We start from the raw sequence: 24,217 nt of genomic DNA on the forward strand, positions 1-24,217 counted from the left end.
TACATCCCCCACCCCCTTTTGCTCTGGCTATCACCATACTGTTGTGTCTGTGAGGTTTTTTTCTTCTTAAACCCAGCCCTGCAGCCCCCCCTCCCCCCACAGCTGTCAGTCTCTTACCATTGTATTTGTTAGTGTATTTTGTGAGGGTGACAAGTTTTATAAGTGGGTTTAAAGCTTTGTGGGAGGTCAGCACCCCTATCCCCCTGTTCAAGGGCCAATTGTACTTATACGTCCTTTATCACAAGAAGAAATAACTGCTGGAGTTCCTACCCTGGAGTTCTGCTTTGTGGTTGGTGTGTTGTCTGGTCATAGCACACCCAAGACCCCTTCTTCCAGGGGCTGGGAGGGAGCAAAGGGGGTAGCTGAGCCTGCTGGGGTCGGTGCCGGAGGGGACCCTGCAGTTCTATTTGGTGGCTCGTGGTCTTCTACGTGTAAATGATCCTGACTGTCCCTGAGCATTGCACCAACTCTACTTTTGCCCATGGGAAAAGCAAAAGAGCTTTGCAGGCCAGAAAAGGATGCCCTAAATTAAACACCTTCTGACAACTCTGGCTCCCCTCAGTTCCGGACCATTTGTCCATACCTCTCTTTTACCTTTTAGACTACGGGGCTAACATGGTCCCAAGGACAGACCCTCTGGGAGAGCGCTGGTGTAGCCACTAAAGGGCGATGCGGGAACCCTGGCCGCCGAGGCAGGAGGGATGGATGAGGAGTGCACGGAGCCCGCTGCCCCAGGAGAGGCAGTGGGGCGGAGCTTCAGCCGAGCCTCTGCGGCGCTTAGACGTGTAGCGGAGCTTTGCACTTGCGGCCAGGCCGCGCAAGTAGGAAAACCCACACAAGCACAAGCTGTTTCTTTTCCTCTCTTATGTTTAATGCAACCCCCGGTAGTCACAGCTGCTGCCTCAGCTGCTTTCCAGGTCGGCCACCAGGAAGGGCTGGATGTCCTTTAGGGCCTGGAGTAGCAGATCTTTGCAGGTCCGGTTCCAGGATGGAGCAAAGCTGAAGAGCTTCCTCATCCGCTCTTGACTGGTGGGCTGGGCTCGCACTGCCTGGTACTGCTCTTCGCCGAGGACATTGTGCTGGTACAGAGCATCCAGCACCCCGTTCACGTCTGCGACCCGCGCGATGAGAGCGCTCCGGTGCTTGTCCACGAAGTGCGGTGCTAAGGTCGGGAGGGAAAGAGCGGATGAGACGGCGCGCAGGCTGGGTGCCGGGGCGCGTTCCCGCTGAACACTGCTTTCTCCAGAAATTGCTCAGAATGCACCCTCAGGGGTAGGGCTCAGGTGCGCAGCCCACCAGGACTCCAGATAATAGCAGGGCGAGTCTAAGTTTGTCCCTCGTTCTCCGCGCTCCCCACCCCCCAGGCTCGGCCCAAGGAGGTGTGTGAGTAGATAGATGGTGGGAAGGGTTGGCGCAGCCCTGCTCTCCCCGGGTGCTCTGGTGCTCCTGGCTGCAGGGACAGACAGGCTGTGCAGGGGTGTGGTGGGAAGGGGCTGGAGGGGTGCCCAGGCACGCGAGCTCGGGCGTGCAGGCCTTACCTGTCCCGGCTTGCACAGGGGGGCTGCAGGCACTCACGGCTCCAGAGCCTGAAAGGAAGGAAATCCAAGGTCATCGTCCCTTTCCATTGCAAATCTGGGGTCGGGTGCCCGGAGGCCAGGCAGGGCCGAGCGCGGGAAACCTCCTTCCCAGCGGGAGGAGCCTTCATTAGGGGAGGAGGAACAGGAAGCGAAAGAGCCCACGGGGCAAACGTCTGGGCTGGGGGATGGGTGCCGCCGTGCGGGGCCGGCGCACGCGGCGGGACGCACTCACCCGCCTTCCTGCTGAGCAGCTGCTGGGCGGCCTCCTGCATGCCCATGTTCCGCAGCGCCACCGTGGTGAGCTCGGCGGCGTACGCCTCCAGGTAGAAGTTGACCAGCTTGTCGGTGAGGTCCACGGCGTCCATGGATAGCAGCGCCCCCCGCGGGAGGCGCCCGTAGCCTTCGCGCAGGGGCACTGAAAGCAGCAGCAGCTTGAACTTCTTGAGCTCATCCTGGGTCAGGTTCTCCAGCGCCTCCAGGATGACCTCGCGCGTGGACCCCATGGTCCCGGGGTTCCCGACCGCCGCAGCTGCCGATCACCCCGTCACCCCAGGGTATCCGCCCACGCGGAAGTCTGTCTGGGGCGGGACCTGCGGCTCCCCGCCTTCTCCCACACCCGCCTCTGAGCCTGGGTTAAGTTGCCTGATGCCAGCCTGACCTGTCTGGCGGTGGAGCAGTGGATGGAACATCGGATGGGACGCAAAGGACCCAGGTTCAAGTCCTTGAGGTCTCCGGCGTGAGCGTGGGCTCATTGGGCTTGAGCGCGGGGTCGCTGGCTCGAGCGTGGGATAATAGACATGACCCCAAGGTCGCTGGCAAAGGGTCACTGGCTCTGCTGGAGCACCCCCCCCCCAAAGGCACATATGAGAAAGCAATCAAGGAATAACTAAGATGCCACAACTATGAATTGATACTTCTCATCTCTCCCTTTATGCCTGTCTGTCCCTTCTGTCTCTATCTGTCTCTCTCTCTATGTCCGTCTTGCAAGAAAATAAAACTTGCCTGAAGCCACCAAAGCCACTGCATTTGTTCCCAATCCCAGTCCAGGCTTCCACAGCCATGGGGAAGGGGTGGGGCCACCAAGAACACATCCATCAGCTGGTCCGCAAGGTGCCACCAGGGGAACCATACATAGAGGGGCTCACGCTGGTCCTGCAACTCCAGCCTTGCACTGACTAGCACAGACAAGAACCCAGTTTACTGGAGTGCCAAGGCTTAGAATCTTGGCATTGTAGAGCCCCCAAATCTTCACCTTTCCCCGAACCTTAGCATCCTCCCGCATGTGTCCTAGAATTTTAGGAGCAGAATCCTGACGGCCAGAACCTTGTAGCTCCCTAAATTCCACATATGGGGGAGAAGTGAAGGGTCAGAACTGGTGGAGGACAGCTGTGCATGCTTTCTCTCTCAGCATCAGCTTCCTTATCCTAGAGATGGGGACAAAACTCACTCATCCACTTTGTAAATGTCCTAACATATCACGGGCTACCTGATGGCTCCTGACACCTTGCCAGATGCCTCCTGGGACCTGATGCTTCCTGGGACAGGCAGCATTTGGTTCAGGATCGGAATTTTTTTGGAAAGTGTGATAAGAGATACTTGTAATGATGGAGAAATTCTCAACTGGAGGGAAAGTCGTGGGTGGAGAGTCACTCTGGGCCCAGGGGGCTTGACCCAGAAGAGCAGGTGAAAGGTGACGTGGGAATCGGAGCCCAAACAGTGCCCAGAACCCTAACTTGCTCTTAGCATGGCTGGGAAGGCATGTTGGCTGGGCCCCGAGGCTTTTTTCTTGCAACACAGCCTATTCTCCCTCCATCTCTGAATTCTGACTGCACTGGCTTCTCCGTGCCTCATGTGCCAGGCTCCTCTGCGTCTTCTTTTTAAAAATTTTATGTTAATTTTATTGATTTTTTTAATATATTTTTTATTTTTCCAAAGCTGGAAACGGGGATAGACAGACAGACTCCCGCATGCGCCCGACCGGGATTCACCCGGCACGCCCACCAGGGGGCGATGCTCTGCCCACCAAGGGGAGATGCTCTGCCCCTCCGGGGCGTCACTCTGTCGTGACCAGAGCCACTCTAGCGCCTGGGGCAGAGGCCAAGGAGCCATCCCCAGCGCCTGGGCCATCTTTGCTCCAATGGAGCCTCAGCTGCGGGAGGGGAAGAGAGAGACAGAGAGGAAGGAGAGGGGGAGGGGTGGAGAAGCAGATGGGCACTTCTCCTGTGTGCCCTGGCCGGGAATCGAATCCGGGACTTCTGCACGCCAGGCTGATTTTCTACCACTGAGCCAATCCGCCAGGGCCAATTTTATTGATTTTTACGGGTGTGTGTGTGGGGGAAACGGAGCAATGATCTGTCCCTGTATGTTCCCTGACCGGGGATTGAACCGGCCGCCTCTGGGCTCAGGCCTCGCTGAGCTATCCAGCCACGGCTCCTTTGCTTCTTTATGCCTTTGCACATGCTGTTCCCTCACTCTTTGCCTGACAGTCCCTTGAGACTCAGTTTCACGTGAAATGCCACTTCCTCAGGGGGACCAGGTTTAGAATCCCTCCCAGTGTAGTTCCTAACACATACATACTACTTATTTGTAGCTCTTACAGCAATTGTGATGAAGTTGTAACCGAGTCTGTGTATGTGTTTAGCTCCAGTCTGCCCTGTCAGCCTGTAAGTCATGCCTGTCCACATCACTGCTCTATCCACAGCATCCGGAACAGTGCTTGACCGATAGTAGGTGCTCAGTAAATCTTTGTGGAGTCAGTAATGAGGGAATGGGCCTTATGGCTCGAGGACAGACACTGGTACCTGGAAAGTGTGCCTTCCGTGTGAGCTCTGCAGAGAGGAGCGGCTTCCAGGAACAGAAGGACTGTGGACTTGAATCCGGGCTCCCCTTTCCTAGTAGGGGGTTGGGGACCCTCCAGTTTCCCCTCTCCTCTGGGCTATAACAGTCACCATTCCTTCTGGTGATGTGATCCTGAGGATTACATTTATTTATTTATAGGGCATCCATCTCCCCAGCAGAATGTGAGACTCATGAGACCAGGGACATTGTCTGTCTTGTTCTTGGCTGCATCCCCGGCATGAAGAGCGCGCCTGGTACACAGGAGGTGTTCAGTGAAGATTTGCTGAACGAAGGAGTGAACGCGGCCGTGTCACCTGCAGCGTGTTGTATGTGAGAGCTTCCACGTGGGTAGCATGCCCTGCTTCCCATCCTTGTATGTTTTGCCCCACACGGGCTGGGTAGCACTATGTGCCAACACCCTCACTACGGGTGGCACCTGTGTTCCGACAGCCAGTGTTCCCTGGCTCGTGACTGTTTATTATTGTGCCTCTTCGCAGTCTTTGTCCTTTCAGAATCTCCCGCTCATTTTGTGCGCCGTGGTCAGAAGGCTGCATCTGCCTGGCCCACACATGGATCCTGTCCCTCCCCCGCTCAGAAACCCGCTGTGACTCTCAGTGCCTCAGAATAAGTCCTAGTTCTTTGCCAGCTTCCTCAGGGGCACCTTCTACCGCGGTGGCCTCTGGAACGTGCTCTCTGCGTGGCTTTTTCTTCTTCCTGGGCTGCTTGACGGGCTCCTGCCCCTCCTCCAGTGCTCACCAGGAGCCGCTTTCATAAGAAGTAATAGACACTGGGAGCCCTCTTTAGGCCGTGACCCCTCACGCGCACCCTTCCGAAGCCTTACAGCAATCCCCTCCAAATGGGGAATGGTAGCCCCACTTTTCAAGTGAGAAAGCTGAGGCTCAGGGAGGCTGCAGCGCTTGCCCGAGGTCAGGCAGCTGAGGGGGTCACACAGCTTCTCTGCCTAACTTGAGAGTGAGTCTGCCTTCTCTTCACTCCCCCTCCCTGTTGACTTTTCTGTCCTCCCTGTGCAGATGGATGACCACTTGGCCATGCCCACGGGATGCCCCACAATGCCCTCCTTCAGTGTGTACCGCACAGTGTGTCCGCTCTGCTCCTCCCCCACTCCCACCCCTGGACTGGGTCCCTCGAGGCCCCTTTCTGGGCGACAGCACCCAGCGCAGGGCTTGGCACAGACTCTGCCCTGATAAGCCTTTGTACAATGACAAAAGAACCCTAGAACCTAGACGCACAGAAACCTGCACTTTCCACATTTGGTAGAATCCTAGCAGCTTTGTGTGTGCAGCTACGGGATTTAGAAAGCGATTGCCCAATTCAACCCCTGGAAAGAGCAGTTGGGCCCAGCTTGCCCCTGGCACCCAGTGCCAGTCACATTCTTGCTCGCACACATCCAGACTGAGACACGGGAGGACGGGCTGTGGTTTTCACCTGCCATTACCTGAGAGCAAGCGCCACACTGGGGGGCGAAGTCGCAGGGAGGCAAGGAACGAGGCTCCCGGGACGCCCAGCTACGGCTCTCCTGGAACTGGAAGCCTCAGTCCTGCCGTGGTTTCAGGCTGGAACTTGGTGGGGACAAGTGGTACCTTCTGGCAGGTGGCTGTGCTCTGTGAGGACAGCGTAGACTCTGAACTCAGGAGGACATGAGGAGTTTGAAGAATTTATTTCATTCTAAAAACATGTGTTAAGGATCTTCTAAATGCCCAACTCCATGGTATATGCTGGTGGAAGACATCATAGGAATAACAGCTTTCATTTTTTGAATCTACTTTGTTGCAGGCTTGTGCCAAGCACTTAACCTTTGTAATCTCATTTAATGAGATATGTGTATTCACCCCACCTTACAGAGAACACTAGATTTCCAGAAGTTACTCTGGAGGCCTATACTGGTAATGACTGAGAAAACTCGGATCGAACCCACATCCATCTGACTCCTAGGCCCCAGCTCCAACTAACATCTGAAAAGTCCAATGTCTGGCCTCAGAAATTGACAGACTGCTTGGAGGAATTTTGTCAATGGAAATTACGCCTCCCCCAGACTGCCCACAACACCCTTTGGAGGGCAGATGTTGCAATAATACTAATGATAACATTAACTTCCTGCTCTAGAACAGGGGTAGTCAACATTTTTATACCTACTGCCCACTTTTGTATCTCTGTTAGTAGTAAAATTTTCTAACCACCCACCTGTTCCACAGTAATGGTGATTTATAAAGTAGGGAAGTAACTTTACTTTATAAAATTTATAAAGCAGAGTTACAGCATATAAAAATAATTACTTACCAAGTAATTGTGTACTTTATGTCGGATTTTACCAAGTTACTTTATGTCGGATTTTTGCTAAGTTTGGCAGAATAAATCTTTTTTTTTTTTTACAGAGAAAGTCAGAGAGAGGGATAGACAGGAACAGAGAGATGAGAAGCATCAGTCATTAGTTTTTTGTTGCACATTGTGACACCTTAGTTGTTCATTGATTGCTTTCTCATATGTGCCTTGACCGTAGGGCCACAGCAGACCGAGTAACCCCTTGCTTGAGCCAGTGACCTTGGGTCCAAGCTGGTGAGCTTTGCTCAAACCAGATGAGCCCATGCTCAAGCTGGTGACCTCGGGGTCTCGTACCTGGGTCCTCTGCATCCCAGTCCGACGCTCTATCAACTGCGCCACCACCTGGTCAGGCAGAATAAATCTTTATAAAACAACTTACTATAGTTAAATCTATCTTTTTACTTATACTTTGGTTTGCTCCACTACCTCCCACCATGAAAGCTGGAGCGCCCCCTAGTGGGCGGTAGGGACCAGGTTGATCAGAACTGCTCTAGAACTTACAAAGCACATTCAGGAGACTGGAAACGTGGGAAGAGCAGGAGATGAGGTGTGTCAGACGCACTCAGGTTTGATTCCCAGATCCTTTGCCTCTCAGCTGTGTGACTGAGGGAGGTCATAGGCCCTCTCTGGGCTCTGTGTCCTGTGCCATTAATGTGCTCACCTCCCTGAAAAGGACAGTAAGGTGCCCAGGGTCCCCCAGGGAGGTAGAGTTAGAGCCTGCTCATTCCTGGAGACTGCCAGGGCGGATTCCCCCCAGAAGAGTGGGGAGAAGGGGCCTTGGGCAGCTCTCTGGGAAGCCATCAAAACCACTTTTCCTTCGACCCCCATTTTTGGGGGAAGTCTCAGAGCTCTGCTCTTTGACCCCTGGCAGAAAAGCACCTGCAGTCGTACCTCAGGCACACCCTTGTCCTCTGGACCAGACCAGAGCAGTTGGTGGCAAGATGCTTTCTGGGTGTGACCCTCCTCACCCAACAAAAGTAACCCTTTGATTGCTGGAGCCGGAGCACCCCTCCCGGAGCCAGTAGCACCGTAGGCTGCCAGGACAGTGGGCAGGTCACTAAATCTCTTTGTGTCTCTTGGCCTCCCTGTAAGATAGAAACAATGATGAGGTTACAAATGAAGTTATGAGATTATAAATGGATTAGAAATTGTGAAGTACTTGGAACAGGCCTGGCTCATAGTAGGTGCTTTTGTCAGTATTACAGTTTTTTTGTTTTTTTTTTTACCTATAATTTTTTTTTTCTTTTTCTGAAGCTGGAAACGGGGAGAGACAGTCAGACAGACTCCCGCATGCGCCCGACCGGGATCCACCCGGCACCCCCACCAGGGGGCGACGCTCTGCCCACCAGGGGGCGATGCTCTGCCCCTCCGGGGCATCACTCTGTTGTGACCAGAGCCACTCTAGCGCCTGGGGCAGAGGCCAAGGAGCCATCCCCAGCGCCTGGGCCATCTTTGCTCCAATGGAGCCTTGGCTGCGGGAGGGGAAGAGAGAGACAGAGAGGAAGGAGAGGGGGAGGGGTGGAGAAGCAAATGGGCGCTTCTCCTGTGTGCCCTGGCCAGGAATCGAACCCAGGACTTCTGTACGCCAGGCCGACGCTCTACTACTGAGCCAAAGTATTACAGTTTCTGATCCTTAGCTTCCCAATCTAGGAAGTGGGGATGATGTTGCTGACCTTACCGATTTGCAGGGAAGATTCACTGGAACAGTTAGGAATGATGATTGTGATAATGTCAGTAGCCGACATTTAGTGAACATTTTCTATGGACTTGGCATGGTTCTAAGGACTTTACACAACTTAGTTTGTTTGCCTGTCTCCAAGAGTGAGGCAAAGAGAGAGTCCAAAGGGGAAAGAAATTAGGAGACTGAGAGAGCCTGACCAGTGGTGACCAGATTTATATTCCGGCAGCAGGTGACATAGTGGATAGAGCGTCAACCCGGAATGCTGAGGTCCCTGATTCAAAACTCCGAGGGAGGTTGCTGGCTTGAGCGCCAGCTCATCATGGGCTTGAGCGTGGGCTTGCCAGCTTGAGGGCGGGGTCACTGGCTGGAGCGCAGAACCAGCCGCATGATTCCAGGGTTGCTGGATTGAAGCCCAAGGTTGCTGGCTTGAACCCAAGTTCACTGGCTTGGGCAAGGGGTCACTGGCTTGGCTTGAGCCCCCATGTCAAGCCACGTATGAGAAGCAGTCAATGAACAACTAAAGTGAAGCAACTATGAGTTGATACTTCTCATCTTTCTCCTCCCTCTTCTCCCTTCCTATCTCTCTATCTAAAAAAAAATCAATTGAAAAAAAAAGAGAGACCGAGACAGAAACAGAATCTCTGACAGAGACAGACACTGGTCAAAGGAGAAAGAGCAGATCCAGGTCAGGTCTGAGAGCAAGTGTAGCTAGGAGGCGAAAAGCGAAGGACCCAGTGAATGTGTGTGTTTATACCTTTGTGGGGTATTTATTGAGCACCTGCTGTGTGCTGCACTCTTCACTTTATTTTATTTTCTAAATATTTTATTTATTGATCTCAGAGAGAGGGGGGGGAGAGACATGGATATGTGGTTCCACACATTATCAACCATTCATTGATTCCAATGTGTGCCCTGACCAGGGATCGAACCCGCAACCTTGGCATGGGGAATGACGCCATGAGCTATCTGGCCAGGGCAACACATACTTAATTTTAACCTACTGAGCTATCTGGCCAGGGCAACACATACTTAATTTTAAGTTGGTGACAAGCAGGGAACAGATTTATATTCTGGCAGCAGGGGACAGATAAGAACCCAACAAGTGAAATATCTGGCATGTCAGGTGGTGAGAAACATTATGAAGAGGAGGAGAGCAGGGAAGGGGGACGTGAGATTTACAATCAGGAGTTCAGGACAACCTTACTGGAAAGGTGACCTCAGGTAAAGATCTGACTGAGCACAGGGAGGGAGCTGCGCGATATGTGGGTGTCAAAGAGTTTTCCAGGGGGTGGGGGTGGCAAGGGCAAAGGCCACTGAGCAGGGGCCAGGGGCTGAGAGATAAATGGACCAAGCTGGTCTAGCCTCACAGGCCACAGCGGGGTCTGGTTTTATATTCAATGAAATTTAAACCGGGATTTCAAATACAGGATGAATTTGAAATTCACTTCCAGGCCACAGGCTCATGATTCAGTTCATTCATTCATTCAGCTGTTCCTCTATTATCTATTGTCCCAGCGTTTAGGGAGGCCCACTTTACCCCCCCCCCCCCCCACACACACACCCTGCCTTTCCCTCGACTCTGGAGGAAGAAAACCTTTCAGGGTGGGGTGAGGTCCTGTCCGCCTTCCAGGTGCACATAAAGCTGTCAGTGGCCCTAGGAGAGACATTCGCTTGGGAAATCAGTGGGTGACAAGCTGGAGAGGGGCCACACTTGGGGAAGGCGGAAGCTGGAGATTGTGGAAGTGGGGGTGGGGGACAAAGGGCAGGACCCCCCCCCCCCCCCCCCCCCCCCCCGTTTCCAGTTTCTTTCTTCTCTGTGGAATGGGAGGCCCTGTCTCCTGCTGGCTCTGAGCTCTGGCTTCAGGCTGGGCAGGGGAGGGGACAGTGGGATGGACCAGGACAGGTGGCCTTGACATGTATTGCTTGTTCCCTGACCACTCAGCCTTCACTTTTAGAACGGTTTCCAGGCAGAGGCAGGGCAGCTAAATATAGTTGCGGGGTTAGGGCTCAGTCGGGGAGGATCCACCGGCCGCTGTTCACTGGAGCCGGCCACCTGTGCTGGGAGTCCCCTGTCCTTGCTCTGAGCTTGCTGCTTGCTTCTCACCTATCTTCAGACACAACTCGGATGCCCCTGCCGTTCCGTTAGGCCTGACTTTGAACCTCCTGGGAGTGTCTTCTTGCCCAAGATCTCCAAGGAGACTGTGAGCCCTGTGGGTCCTGTGGGCCTGCCCATATGGGGGAGGGGAGGGCGGAGGCTTCTGGGAGGCGAGTGAGAGGAGAGTCGGGGCTTTGCGGAATCTGGGGTTAAGGCAGGGGAAGGACAGTGGGTAAGACTGTTTGCAATCTGGGTAATGTCTAGAAACTGTTTGAGACTCCCTCCCTGGTAGGGGGGCTGTCCGCTGAGCCTCCCTGTCTGACCTCTCCTGTCCCCAGGCCCGCCATGTCGGCTGCGCCCGGCCTCCTGCGCCAGGAGCTGTCCTGCCCGCTGTGTTTGCAGCTGTTTGATGCGCCCGTGACCGCCGAGTGCGGCCACAGCTTCTGCCGCGCCTGCCTGGGCCGCGCGGCCGGAGAGCCGGCTGCGGACGGCACCGCGCCCTGCCCATGCTGCCAGGCCCCCACGCGGCCGCAGGCGCTCAGCACCAACCTGCAGCTGGCGCGCCTGGTGGAGGGGCTGGCCCAGGTGCCGCAGGGCCACTGCGAGGAGCACCTGGACCCGCTCAGCATTTACTGCGAGCAGGACCGCGCGCTCGTGTGTGGCGTGTGCGCCTCGCTGGGCTCGCACCGCGGCCACCGCCTGCTGCCCGCTGCCGAAGCCCACGCGCGCCTCAAGGTGTGGGACCTGGGCGGCCTCCAGCGGGGTTCGGGATCGCGTGGTGTCGTGGGACGGGGCAGGGCCCCTCAGGAGGTGGACGCATTAACTTGGACTCAGCTCCAGGGCCCAAGGCGTCTGGAATGGTGGGGACGGGGGAGTGGCGGGGACGCGGGAGGGGCGACGCTGCTGGGGAGTGGGGGCTGGGCCGGCGGGGAGGACAAAGGGGCGGGCCAGGGAGGGACTGGCACGGCGCAAACCTAGATTTTGCGGGCACGCGTGGGCAGCAGCTGTGCGCGCAGGCCCAGGTTGGCACCGAGACTTAAGTCAAGACTTTTTCTGGTTGGAGCTGTTAGCCTTGGACGCCTCCAGAGCCTGCACAGAGCTGTGCGCACCCTGAGGTTTGCAGTTCCCACGGGTGCCCCGAGAAAACACCTGGCCATTGGAGAGGCTGGCGCACACTGGTTTGCCCATGCCATACGTGTGCAAATCACGGGAGGGTCTGTCTACACTGGCCCAAGAACGTCTGTCATGAAGCATTTATTGGGCTGTGTTAGAATAAATGACAGGAGCAGGGGCAGGAGGAGGCTGGAGGCATGGAGCTGTCCTTGTCCCCGCGGTGGAGAAGCTGCCATCGTCTTCTGGTGGTTGAGGAGGGCTTCAGAGGATTACCTTTGCCCACAAACATCAGCATTTCACTGCACTTTCCTTGGCCGCCAGACTCCTAGAAGGGGTAGACTGCAGGCCTCAGGCTCCTCTAGGGGACCAGCTCACCTACCCTCCCACTCCTGCAGGATCCAGTCCCGCCCAGTGCTGGTCCGTGGTCTCCTAGTCCAGGGCGGGAGCCCCCCCCCCCCCCCCGCCCCCCCCGCCCCCCCCCCCCCCCCCCCCCGCCAGGCTCACCTCTGCTGGTAACCGCATGACTCCCAACCTTGTCCGTCAGTCTTTATCTGCGGAGAGAGAAGGGAGTCTGGGAAGTGGAATGGGGCGCCAGGACTCCAAGGAGCCCGCAGCGCACAGGTGGGGCCGGATACAATTTGCCAGGGTCTTAATCAGCTCAGCCCTAAGCCTCAGCGAGGGGCTGGCCAGAGGTCTCTGGAGGAGGGGGACAGGAAGGCTGGAGCAGGACGGGATGCTGGTCAGGGTTCAGACAGGACCATGTGCCAAGACTCGGGAGTAGTAGAATGGGGTCTGGTAGTGGCAGGAAACTCACTGGGCCTCCCGAAGCCGTTCAGCCTCGTCCTGCATGCCCATTTCACTCAAAATGTCTGCAGTGAGCTGGGCGCCGTAGTCCTCACGGTAGAAGGTGACCAGCTTGTCCGTGAGGTCCACGGCATCAAGTGCCCCCAACGCCCCCCGCGGGATGTTCCTAAAACCTTCGCGCAGCGACGTGGTTCCCAGTTTCATCTTGAACTTCTTGAGCTCGTCGGGGTTAAGGCTCTCCAGCGCGTCCAGGATGGCATCGCGCTTCTTCCCCATGGCTCAGCCTGGCCTGCTCTGAACCTCGGACCCCGCACCTGCCCGCCCGGAGCCACCGGCCCGCCCTGTCCGGCAGCAGGCGGGGCTTTCCGCTCCGGAGGACGTCCTGGGGAGGAGTTTGTCCTGGCAGCTGGCTTGGGAAGCCCCACAGGCCAATCCTGTGGCTCCTACCCGGAGAGCACTCAACGACAAACAGCGCCCAGCGCCACTTTCCTTTAGGGCCACCGCACGTAAGGTGCAGGTGACTGTTTCCATTCTGCAGAAGAGGAAACAGGTTGGAAATCATGGAGGCGGGACTGGAACCGTCGGATTCCAGGACCATGCCCCTGCCCGCACTGAGTGGCTGGCTTTGGCAGGAGGTATTAGGAGCTCCCCAACACCTGCATTGCAGGAGTCACAAACTGGTGGCCCCTGGTGTGCAGGGAGGCTGATTGGAGTGGTTTGCCAATGTTCTGCATTTACACATGGGTTGAAGCCCAGGAATAGGAGGAGCTTGCATTTCTTCTTTACTCATCCTACACTCACCCCCCGGAAGCCTGCACGTGCCAACTTCATACCCCTCTGGCGGAGGAGATCCAGACACATTTGTGTGCTGCGGGGCTGCCTCCTGAGGGGATGGGCGCAGGCTCGGGAAGACTTAACCTCCATAAGCAAGTGGAGGGTTAAGTCACCCTAGACATCAGGACCAGTACTGGCAAGGGCCTGGAGACCCGCAGGTGGGAATGGACAGCTACCAGCCTGGCCGGAGGCAGAGCTGGCACTGAGGCTGAGGGGCAGAAGGGAGTGGGGTTGGGGCAGCAGCAGCACTGCTTCGTGTCTCGCCCCCCAGGCGCAGCTCCCGCAGCAGACGGCGCAGCTGCAGGAGGCATGCGCGCGCAAGGAGAAGAGTGTGGCGGTGCTGGAGCGCCAGCTGAAGGAGGTGGAGGTGAGGGACTCAGCGGGGCGGGGCCGGGTGACTGGGGGTCCAGGCTCTGGGTCTCCAGCCAAGTGCTTTGGCCTGTCTGTCCCCACAGGAGACGGTGCGTCAGTTCCAGGGGGCTGTGGGGGAGCAGCTGGGCACGATGCGGGCGTTCCTGGCTGCGCTGGAGGGCTCCTTGGACCGAGAGGCACAGCGCGTGCGGAGTGAGGCAGAGGCCGCCTTGCGGCGCGAGCTGGGGAGCCTGAACTCCTACCTGGAGCAGCTGCGCCAGATGGAGAAGGTGATGGAGGAGGTGGCGGAGAAGGCGCAGACGGAGTTTCTCATGGTGAGCACTGGATCACCTTCCCGCTCCGCCCTTCAGCTGGGGGTCAGGCCCCTGAGACCTCATCCCATGGTCCGACAGGGACCCTGAGGTCCACAGAAGGCCAGGGAGGAGCCAGGGTCACCCACGGAGGGCGGGGGGAGGCTAGGGCTGCTGTTATGGTTGCTTGGGTTGGGCACTGCATGGAGGCACTATATCTAAGCGGGCACCAGCCCCGTCATAGACGTGTAGGTTTGTGCATTTCTCAGGTCAATCTTCTACCATGTATAATTAGTTTCTTGGGGAAGGGGCTACCTTTTTCTAGTTTACACAGAGATAAAGGGCTGGGGGTGGCCTTGAATCCCGGGTTTCTTTTGGCTTCTCCGGTTCTTTCTACCCCAAACCAGCATTCTTGGTTCAGCCCTGCTGAGGACTCTCCCGGGTCTTTCCTGCTGGCTTCAGCTCCATTTCCTTTTTCTTTCTCTCCAGAAATACTGCCTGGTGACCAGCAGGTGAGATCAGCCGGGCCCTGCCTTTCCTCTCAACGTGCCCTGGTCTTGAGTGGCACTGGCTTGCTCACCCTCTACTTACCTTGTGCCTGCCCCCTATTCCCACTGCCCTGTCCCTGCACAGAAACGAACCTACCTGGTCCTCCTCCTCAGGAACCTCCCAGACAGAGGTGGGCAGGGACAGAAGCATGACTGTGTGCTCAGTGCTGCCCTGGAAGGAAGTAGGTGGCCGGGGCAGGCTTTCCAGAGGCGCGCACACTTGCGTTGGACGCAGGAGGAATGCCCCGGAGCTAGCTAGGCCGCGAGCTGGGGGAAGGGCGCTGCAGGCAGAGGCGACATCAGGTGCAGGGACTGGGAAGAGGGAGGGAAGACAAAGCCGGTGTGGCTGGTGGGCAGACTGGGATGGGCGGAGCAGCTTGGACCGGATCCCAGCAAAAGACATTTAAAAAAAATTGTGGTGATAGATACATAAAGTGAAGCGCTTTAACCATTTTTTAGTGTTCGTTTTAGGCTCGGAGTCACCAAGTACATTCATGTTGTTGTGCAACCATCACCACCATCTACCTCCAGAAATTTATTTTATTTTTTTCTGAAGTGAAAAGCAGGGAGGCAGACAGACTCCTGCATGCGCCTAACCAGGATCCACCCAGCATGCCCACCAGGGGGCGATGCTCTGCCCATCTGGGGCGTTCTCCACTGTGGCTGGAGCCATTCTAGTGTTGAGGCGGAGGCCATGGCGCCGTCCTCAGCGCCTGGGCCAACTTTGCTCCAATGGAGCCTTGGCTGTGGGAGGGCAAGAGAGAGACAGAGAGAAAGGAGAAGGGGAGGGGTGGAGAAGCAGATGGGCGCTTCTCCTGTGTGCCCTGGTCGAGAATCGAACCCAGGACTTCCACACGCAGGGCCGATGCTCTACTGCTGAGCCAACCGGCCAGGGCCCACCTCCAGAATTTATTATCTTTCCAAACTGAAAATTCAGCAGTGGAGTTCTTTTATTTTTTTTCAGGGTCATATATCATATTTATTTTATTTTACTTTTCTGAATTGAATTTATAAACGGTGACACTGGTGAACAAAATTATACAAGTCGCAGCTGCACAATTCTACAACACGTCTGGACACTGTATTGTGTGTCCTCCTCCCCCCAGTCAAGTCTCCACCCACCATCATTTACACACTCATAGCTTCCTGCCCCTCCCCCTCCACACCCACTGGGCAGTCACCACACTGTTGTTCATGTCCACGAGTTTTTTCTGTTTTTAGATGAGTGGATAAAAAGGCGGTTGTACATTTACCCAATGGAATCCTACTGAGCCATAGAAAGGAAGGAAATCTTACCTTTTGCGATAGTATGGATGGACCTAGAGCAGTGGTCCTCAACCTTTTTTGGGCCACGGACTGGTTTAATGTCAGAAAATATTTTCACAGACCAGCCTTTAGGGTGGGACGGATAAATGTATCACGTGACTGAGACAAGCGTCAAGAGTGAGTCTTAGACGGATGTAACAGAGGGAATCTGGTCATTTAAAAAAAATAAAACATCGTTCAGACTTAAATATAAATAAAACGGAAATAATGTAAGTTATTTATTCTTTCTCTGTGGACCGGTACCAAATGGCCCACGGACCGGTACCAGTCCACAGCCGGGGGGTTGGGGACCACTGACCTAGAGCATTTTACTAAGAGAGATAAGCCAATCAGAAAAGACCAGTGCTATACGATTTCATTCATATGTGGAATCTGATGAACAGAATGAACTAACTAGCAACACTGAGACAGACTCAAGATAGAGAGCAGGCTGACAGCTGTCGGGGTGGGGCTGGCTAAGGGGGTGGAGGGGATGGAGCGAAAGAGGACAACAAAACCCAGTGGAGCAGCTTTTAGCCTGTGATGTGGGGAGACCCTGAACCTGCACCCCAGCCCTGTCTCCCTCTGTTCCGGGTACTGCTTCTTGCCCCGCCCCCGCTCCGTGCTTCCTCCAGAAGTGCCTCCCAGACACCTCCTCACACACCTCCCTGTCCCCTGTCCCCAGGCTGCAGAAGATCCTGGCAGAGACACCACCGCCTGCCCGCCTGGACATCCAGCTGCCTGTCATTTCAGATGACTTCAAATTCCAGGTGTGGAGGAAGATGTTCCGGGCTCTGATGCCAGGTACTGGGGCGGGCTGACTTTGGGTTGCGTTTGCCAATGTGTGGGGTTAGAAGGCTGCGGCCACACAGAGGGGCTCCCTAGTCCCAGCTACGGAGAGCACTGAGGAAGGTGCCCACTGCCCCTTCACCTCTCCCCTTGTCCCCGGTACCATGCTAAGAGGGCATGGGGTTTGTGGTGTGCGACCTGACAGGGAGGGGACACTGCTTACGGGAGGGGTGCTGCTGCTGCTGCTGCTGCTGGCAACCGGGGAGGCTGGGGCCTGGGCTCCAGCCTGTGCGGTCCTCGGCCCGTCTCTGCCGCTTCTGGACGGAGGAGATGATAATCCTTGCCAAACGGGCCCGAGGTTCTCCAGAGCTGGAACCCTGGACCCTGGCCCGGGCCAACACTGACTCTGGTGGCCTGTGGCTGGGCCGCCCAAGGGCTCAGCCTCCTCTGCCCAAGAGCTAGAGAGCACTGGGGTGCTACAGCTGACAGAGCTCCCAGACATGTCCCTGTGGCTTGTCACCCTCACTGCCTTGTGGGAGGTGGGAGGTGGCAGTGGAGGGACCTTTGTCTCATCCAAAAGACTAAGGCCCAGAGACTGAGTCCAGACTGGCTGAGGTCACACAGCCGGGGAGGTAGAAGCTGGCTTCAAACCCGGCTTCCTGGCTGTATCCTACTTGTGACCTGGGCCTTGTATCAACCTAATCCTCCCACACACCCAGGAAGGAGGGGCTATGGCCTCCGGTTACAGCTGAGCAAAGAGAAACTGAGAGGGTGTCATCCCCCCCCACCCCCCCACCCCCCATCCCCCGCCGCCGCCGAGGGTCTGGATGGATAGAGGCGACAATAACCTGGTCGTGGGGAAAGGCTCGCGGGAGACTGACACACGGGCCTGCCCCATCTCCCACTGGCAGCGATGAAGGAGCTGACGTTCGACCCGAGCACGGCCCACCCGAGTCTGGTGCTGTCTCCCTGCGGCCGCCGCGTGGAGTGCTCGGAGCAGAAGGCGCCGCCCGCGGGCGAGGACCCGCGCCAGTTCGACAAGGCCGTGGCGGTGGTGGCGCACCAGCTGCTCTCCGCGGGCGAGCACTACTGGGAGGTGGAGGTGGGAGACAAGCCGCGCTGGGCGCTGGGCGTGATTGCCGCCGCGGCCAGCCGCCGCGGCCGCCTGCACCCCGTGCCCTCGCAGGGCCTGTGGCTGCTGGGGCTGCGTGATGGCAAGACCCTGGAGGCGCACGTGGAAGCCAAGGAGCCGCGCGCACTGCGCTGCCCGGAGAGGCGGCCGGCGCGCATCGGGATCTACCTTAGCTTCGGCGACGGCGTCCTCTCCTTCTACGACGCCAGCGACCCCGATGCGCTGCAGCTGCTCTTCTCCTTCCACGAGCGCCTCCCCGGGCCGGTGTACCCCTTCTTCGACGTGTGCTGGCACGACAAGGGCAAGAACGCGCAGCCGCTGCTGCTGGTGGGGCCCGGGGGCGAGGAGGCCTGAGCTGCCGGCTGGGCGGAGGAGGGGGCAGGGCTGGGGGGCGACGGAGGGGGCTGGGGATCCCAAGCGTTTTGAGAATTGAGGTTGACAAGGTGGGGTGCTGCCAGTGAGGTGTTGGGGTGGGGGCGGGGAAGGGAAATCTATATCTATGTCGGGTCAATGGGGAAACCCCCGTTTGGGAACCAGGAGGTCCAGGTGTTCCAGGAAGAAGCCGAGGCTGAGGGAAGGGTGGGTGGGGGGGGGAGGAGAGGGCTCAGGAGCCTGGGGCGGGTGGGGGGAGGAGCCGGAGAGCTCGGTAGAGTGAGGGGTCGCCGCGGGGTCAGGCTGCCCTCTGTGAGGACCTGGAGTCGGGGCAAACTCGCCATTTCTGAAGGCCTGTCACTGAGTGCTTCTCCAAGTGGAGCACGGGTGAAAACCACCTTCTCAATGCACACGACGGCGACTTGTGGAAGCACAGATGGTGGAGTGCCTGCCTCGGTCGGTCCCAGGCAGGGCAGAAGCCTACATCCACGGTCCTGGTGTTGCTGAAGGGCAGGGCACCCCTGCAAGCCGCTGATCACATCCCTCTGGTCGTCTGGTTGGGAAGGTGTCCATTACACCGGGCCAGTTATCTGATGGCTACCAGCTATCGGGTATAGAAAATCCAAAATACGTTCCTGCATTCAACAGCCATTTGACAACGGCCAGAGCCTGCACCAGGTGAACAACGGGCCCCCAACTCTTTCTCTTTCCCTCTGGAGTATATGTTCACTGAGTGTGTCAGACATTGGGGAAGTCCCCCAAGTTGCCAACACAGAGAAACGCCGGATGGAAGCCCGCCGGCACGGCTGTTTGTGGAGATAGAAGGCTCCCACCCCATCATCCTGAGTTGGTTCCCAGGTTTACTTGCTGGTTCACACCTTCCTTGGTTTTAGCTCAAACACCCATTTTCTGGGCTTTGGAGTAACCGCTGGGGCTGGGAGGCCTCTGGGGAGACTGGAGGCTGTCTTCCTATCCTGAGGGAAGGCGACAGCCTGGGGCCACTTGCTCTCGGGGGCTGGGATGTTACTGGTGAAGTGTGACAGGCCTGGGAACCGTGGGGAATTTTCTTGGGTGATGGAAGTAAGAGGCGGGGCAAAGGGATGGTTGTGGGTGGAGTAAGAAAGGCCTCTGGGTCCAGCGGGGGCCGGGGGCTGGGGGCACACTCTCATTTGTGTACCTTAGAGGAAGGTCTGTTGGGCACTGGCTCTGAGACACAGCTGAGAGGGTGACCTTGAAGAGCTGTTTCTTTCTGGAAAACAAAACAATAAAGTAAAAGGGTTGTTTGGTTGTAAAATCCAGCAGTATAAGTAAAAATGATTGTATCCTGACTCCTTCCTCATTAAATCTGTGTGAAGAGACAAATGAGCTATTGTTAGGCAGTAACCTCCTTATTGGCCTCCCAGCCTGCAGTCTTGACCCATCAGATCTTTCTGAAAACACAAATGTGGTCAGGTGACCCAGTGGCTCAAAACTTGGAACACCTCCTTTATTGCTTTCAGGAGAAAGCCCTGTCTTTGACTTGGCATTCAAGGCCCTGTGCTATTCCTCAGCCTCACTGTGTGCCACTCCCTGCTTCCCCCCACCAATCCTGCAGCTCTGCCAGGAATGCCTTTTCCCCTCCCACCCGTCCTCCAGGACTCGGGAATACCACCGTCTCCTCTCCTCTCCTCACACAGCACCTCCTTACAATGTGCACCCTGCTACACTGGATCCCTGCTGTGGGCGTCTGGGGAGGGCGGGTGACCAAGAGCCCAAAGCCCCTTTCTGAGGAATGGGGATCAGAGCAGCTGACGTCGAGGCCAGATGAACTGTGCACAGATGGATGAGGGAAGGCGGCGGTGTGAGGAAGTGGGGCTGTCAGGTCTGATGCCAGTCTGACCCCGAGTGAAGGAGATGGGAGGGCAGCTTGGGTGGAAGCGACCACCAGGCCACCCCTGCAAGGAGCCCTGTGTGTACCTGGAACAAGCCTGCCGTGTGTCCATGCTCAGTGGCTGGCTGGGACAGCCTGCCGGTGCTGGCACAGCAGAGACACGGGATGGGTCCCCTGCCTTCAGCTGTGCCCTCAGCCACTGCTCCTCTTGGTTGGAGTCACCCAGTAAACCATCCTGTCACAGACACCTTAGAGTCTGCCTGCATGAAGTTACTCTGGCTTGAGCTGTGTGCATTGAGAGACTGAACCTGTGAGCTTGCCCGTGGCTGAGTGAGAGGCGAGGTCCTCGAGCCAGAGGCGGTCACGATGGGGCGAGCTTGTGGAAGCTGCCTGGTCAGCGTGCTCGTTGCTGGCCGGTGGCTGCCTGGCCCAGCCAGAATCCCCCGGGGGGTAGAGGCAGGTAAAATGGGGAGAAGCGGGTCCCTCCAGTGCTCATTTCTCAAAGTCGAGGTCCCCTCAGTTAGTACTTCCCCCTTGTGGAGGCGCTGGGGTCCCAGAGCCCCTGGTGCTGACAGGTGCCCTGTGCCTCCTGATTTCCAGCGTCCGAGAGCAAACTGACACCGCCAGAGCCGCGCTCTACCGCGAGCAACGTTCACGGACAGCCCGTGACGTGTCTGCACGTTGTACTCCCATTTATCTCACCCTCGCACTGGCAGCCCTGAAACAACTGGCGCCCCACGGGGCTTGGCTGCCTCTCCCCCCAGGGTCGAGGGTCCCCAGAGAACAACGGTGCCACAGCCATGAAGGACCCGAATACACATGTGCACGGTGCCTCTCGGGGTGTGGACTTCTGTCAGACTTTAAAATATTTTTATTTATTGATTTGTATATGTGTGTGTGTGAGAGAGAGAAAGAGAGAAGAGGGTGAGGAGCAGGAAGCATCAACTCCCATGTGTGTCTTGACCAGGCAAGCCCAGGGTTTCAAACCAGTGACCTCAGCGTTCCAGGTCAATGCTTTTATACACTGCGCCACCACAGGTCAGGCCAGACTTTCTTCTTGGTAATGGTGATGGTGCTAAGAAAGTTGTGTAATTTAACCAATAAATAAACATGGAAAACAATGTGTTAAAACAAACACATTATGGAGTATAGAATTTGCATGAATTTTTAAGCTGAAATAAGGGATGTCCATGAAGTTTTGCCTTTGTGCTGGCTGTTTGGACCTAGACTTTCAAACCCTCAGATACATGATTTCTTAAAATTATTATTAGTTTACTGTCTTTTCTAAGTGAAAGGAGGGGAGATACAGAGACAGACTCCTGCATGTTCCCCGACCAGGATCCACCCTGTATTCACCATCTGGGGATGACACTCTGCCCATCTGGGGCCATACTCGGAACTGAGCACCTGAGGTGGAGGCTCCACGGAGTCATCCTCGGCACCTGGCCAATGCTGTTGAACCAATTGAGCCATGGCTGCGGGAGGAGGAGGAGGAGGAGGAGGAGAGAGAGAGAGAGAGAGAGAGAGAGAGAGAGAAAGAGAGAGAAGAAGAAGTAGGGGTGGAGAAGTAGATAGTTGCTTCTGCTATATGCCCCGACTGGGAACCAAACCCAGGACATCTACACGCTGGGCGGATGCTCTACCACTAAGCCAAACAGCCAGTACCTTAAAATTATTTAAATAATTATGCATGAGTTTGACCAGGTGGTGGCGCAGTTGACAGAGCATTGGCCTGGGATGCTGAGTACCCAGGTTCAAAGTCCTGATGCCCTGGCTTGAGCACGAGCTCTTCTGGTTTGAGGACGGGCTCATAAGCTTGAGCCAGTGTTGCCAGCTTGAGCGTGGGATCATAGACATGACTTCATGGTCATTGGTTTGAGCCCAGAGGTGTCTGGCTTGAACCTAAGGTCACGGGCTTGAGCAAGGGGTCACTGGCTTTGCTGGAGCCCCCTGTCAAGGCACATGTGAGAAAGCAATCAATGAACAACTAAAGTGATGCAACTATGAGTGTCCCTTTCTCTTTTGCTAAAAAAAAAGAAAAGAAATTATACATGAATATACTTTATATCTTACAAATAAGGGGAAAGTTCTCTATCTCTCTAATCCTAATTTCCATCAAATAAACTTTGATGTCAGTTTGGTAGTAGTTTTATAGGACTCTATACCTGTTCATGTCCCATAGAAAGTATATAACATTGATTTTTTCTTTCTATATAAATGATGACATCATATTCTATATGTTGTACAATATGCCTTTTTTCATTCAATCATATAATCAGGAAATCTGTTCACGTTACCCTACAGAACAGTGTTTTTCAACCACCTATCTGTGGACCAGTCTGCCAGAAATTTCATGCCGGTCCGTGAAAGAGTTATCCACCCTGATGTTTTATAAAGATTATAGACCCACTGCGCCACCACAGGTCAGGTCAGGAATTTGTTTCTAAAGCAATGTGACAAGCTAGTGGCTGAGTAAAAGCCAGGAAATCCCTGTCTCAACGGCCAGTTCAGAGCTTTATTACTTTATTTTTTTAATATAAACCCAGACTCAATAGACTCTACCTCTTCTTCTTTTTTCTTAATTTATTGACTGATTTTAGAGAAAGAGGAAAGAAGAGAGAGGAAGGGAGGGAAAGAGAGAGAGAGAGAGAGAGAGAGAGAGAGAGGAACATCAATCTGCTCCTGTATGTGCCCTGGCCGGGATGAACTGACAACCTCTGCACTTCGGGATGATGCTCTAACCAACCAAGCCTTCCAGCCAGGGCTAAAACACATTTTATTATGAAAATTCCAAACCTATAAAAAGAGAGAAAACGAGTATCACGAGCCTCTATGTACCTATGACCCAGCTCCAACAATTATCACAATTTTGCGGCACTTGCTTCATCTCTTACATTTTTGTTTCTCTTTCCTTGGAATAGTTAAAAGTCAATCCTAGACATCTTACTGTTTCACCAGCGCCCTTCCTGGTGCTGATGTAAATCTGCAAAGCAAGTGTTAAAGTAAACACAACGACCTTAGGAAACATAAGTTTGTCAGCTTTATCACTTTAACAAAGATGACAACTGAGGTGCCAAGAAGTGGTACCTACAATCACTTGTACATACTCTAATACTCATTTCTACAAACTAGGGACATTTTCTTTCCTTACCATATGACTGTTATCATACCTAACAAAATCAACAATTATTTCTTAGCACCATGAACTTGCTCATTTGATGTGGCTAGAATTTATCCGTGGTGTTTTATTTGGCAGTATAATAATAGCCCACTGACTTATTGGGTCTGTCCATTCTCTTATCGATGGGCACTGGGGGTCCTTTCTGGTTTTTAGCTATTATGGATGGTGCAGATATGAATATATAAATATTTGCATATGTCTCCCTGATGTGTATGTGCTAAATTCATTTTGACAGACACTCGAAGAGTGGGACTGCTGAGCAGGTTCAAACCTGTGTTTCTAAAGTGGTTCTATCAGTTTTCACACTAGCCTGCAGTGTGTTAGACATCCTATCAATCCCCAGCCTCGTCAGAGACCCCATCAATCCCCAGCCTCGTCGGAGACCCCATCAATCCCCAGCCTCGTCAGAGACCCCATCAATCCCCAGCCTCGCGGACACTTCACTTGGATGTGTGCACTGGGTTGTGAAGTAACTCAGTTTCTTACTGTGGTTACATTCAGAAAAGTTTGAAGAACGTTGGTTTCAAGTGTCAAATAGTTACGAAGTATTTGTTACAAACACCTGGAGTCCCTTTGTCCCTTTCCTTCACACCCCTGTGGAGGCAATCATTTTGTTCATTTTATTATTTGTCTTCAAAGCTCCAAGTGACAAACTATAATCCTACTTCCTAATTTTCAGGCATCATTTATTGGGTCTTCCTACTGAGCAAAATGGGGATTTTCCTTGTTTCGCCACCCTCTCTCCCTTCCTCCGTCCTCCCAGTATAGTACAATCTTTGTTTTTGATTAAATTAGTGTTCTGGCTTTGTGTTATTATGATTACACAAATGCTGTTCAAGGCTGAGTCTTGTAATATTCTGATTTCTTTTTCTTTCTTTATAACTTTTTGCTTTCTCTCTAATTAAAAACCACCCCGCCCCTTTAGTTATCTCAGTGGTTGTCACTAAGTCAGTTGCCAGCCTGTCTGTTAGTTGTCTGACCTCTCGGGGTGTCAGACGTGGCAGATGTGCCCGCAGGTGGGTCCCCTATCTCCCTGTCTCTGTAGCCCCAACCCCTAAAGCCACTGTCTCTCCCTC

General features: G+C 54.9%; 3 protein-coding genes across 4 annotated transcripts; 1 reads left to right on the top strand and 2 right to left on the bottom strand.

The window, feature by feature from the left end:
• Positions 1-856: 856 nt before the first annotated feature.
• On the bottom strand, positions 857-2,160 carry PYCARD (PYD and CARD domain containing). Its single transcript, XM_066275801.1, has 3 exons — positions 1,810-2,160; positions 1,539-1,586; positions 857-1,162 (listed from the first exon to the last, which is right to left on the bottom strand). Exons 1-3 carry the CDS (start codon positions 2,078-2,080, stop codon positions 903-905), a joined length of 579 nt encoding a protein of 192 aa, XP_066131898.1. The 5' UTR covers positions 2,081-2,160; the 3' UTR covers positions 857-902.
• An 8,223-nt stretch (positions 2,161-10,383) lies between these two features.
• TRIM72 (tripartite motif containing 72) lies at positions 10,384-18,106 on the top strand. Of its 2 annotated transcripts, none has more exons than XM_066275769.1 (7): positions 10,384-10,646; positions 10,870-11,266; positions 13,554-13,649; positions 13,738-13,968; positions 14,434-14,456; positions 16,483-16,601; positions 17,498-18,106. In XM_066275769.1, the coding sequence occupies exons 2-7, from the start codon at positions 10,877-10,879 to the stop codon at positions 18,070-18,072; spliced, it is 1,434 nt and encodes a 477-aa protein (XP_066131866.1). In that variant the 5' UTR covers positions 10,384-10,646; positions 10,870-10,876; the 3' UTR covers positions 18,073-18,106. The 2 variants fall into 2 exon arrangements, with proteins under 2 accessions (XP_066131866.1, XP_066131868.1); XM_066275771.1 differs by having other exon boundaries at positions 10,384-10,637.
• On the bottom strand, positions 11,771-12,807 carry PYDC1 (pyrin domain containing 1). Its single transcript, XM_066275809.1, has 3 exons — positions 12,459-12,807; positions 12,149-12,195; positions 11,771-11,969 (listed from the first exon to the last, which is right to left on the bottom strand). The coding sequence occupies exons 1-2, from the start codon at positions 12,722-12,724 to the stop codon at positions 12,192-12,194; spliced, it is 270 nt and encodes an 89-aa protein (XP_066131906.1). The 5' UTR covers positions 12,725-12,807; the 3' UTR covers positions 11,771-11,969; positions 12,149-12,191.
• Positions 18,107-24,217: the final 6,111 nt, after the last annotated feature.

The sequence above is a fragment of the Saccopteryx bilineata genome, chromosome 4 (genome assembly GCF_036850765.1).
Source record: "Saccopteryx bilineata isolate mSacBil1 chromosome 4, mSacBil1_pri_phased_curated, whole genome shotgun sequence".
Lineage (NCBI taxonomy): Eukaryota > Metazoa > Chordata > Mammalia > Chiroptera > Emballonuridae > Saccopteryx > Saccopteryx bilineata.

Coding starts and splice junctions, on each gene's coding strand:
- TRIM72 (XM_066275769.1), top strand. CDS start 10,877: ATGTCGGCTGCGCCCGGCCTCCTGCGCCAGGAGCTGTCCTGCCCGCTG. Junction 11,267..13,553: donor AAGCCCACGCGCGCCTCAAG/GTGTGGGACCTG, acceptor CTCGCCCCCCAG/GCGCAGCTCCCGCAGCAGAC. Junction 16,602..17,497: donor GTTCCGGGCTCTGATGCCAG/GTACTGGGGCGG, acceptor TCCCACTGGCAG/CGATGAAGGAGCTGACGTTC.
- PYCARD (XM_066275801.1), bottom strand. CDS start 2,080: ATGGGGTCCACGCGCGAGGTCATCCTGGAGGCGCTGGAGAACCTGACC. Junction 1,587..1,809: donor GCTGCTCAGCAGGAAGGCGG/GTGAGTGCGTCC, acceptor CCTTCCTTTCAG/GCTCTGGAGCCGTGAGTGCC. Junction 1,163..1,538: donor CCCTGTGCAAGCCGGGACAG/GTAAGGCCTGCA, acceptor TCCCGACCTTAG/CACCGCACTTCGTGGACAAG.
- PYDC1 (XM_066275809.1), bottom strand. CDS start 12,724: ATGGGGAAGAAGCGCGATGCCATCCTGGACGCGCTGGAGAGCCTTAAC.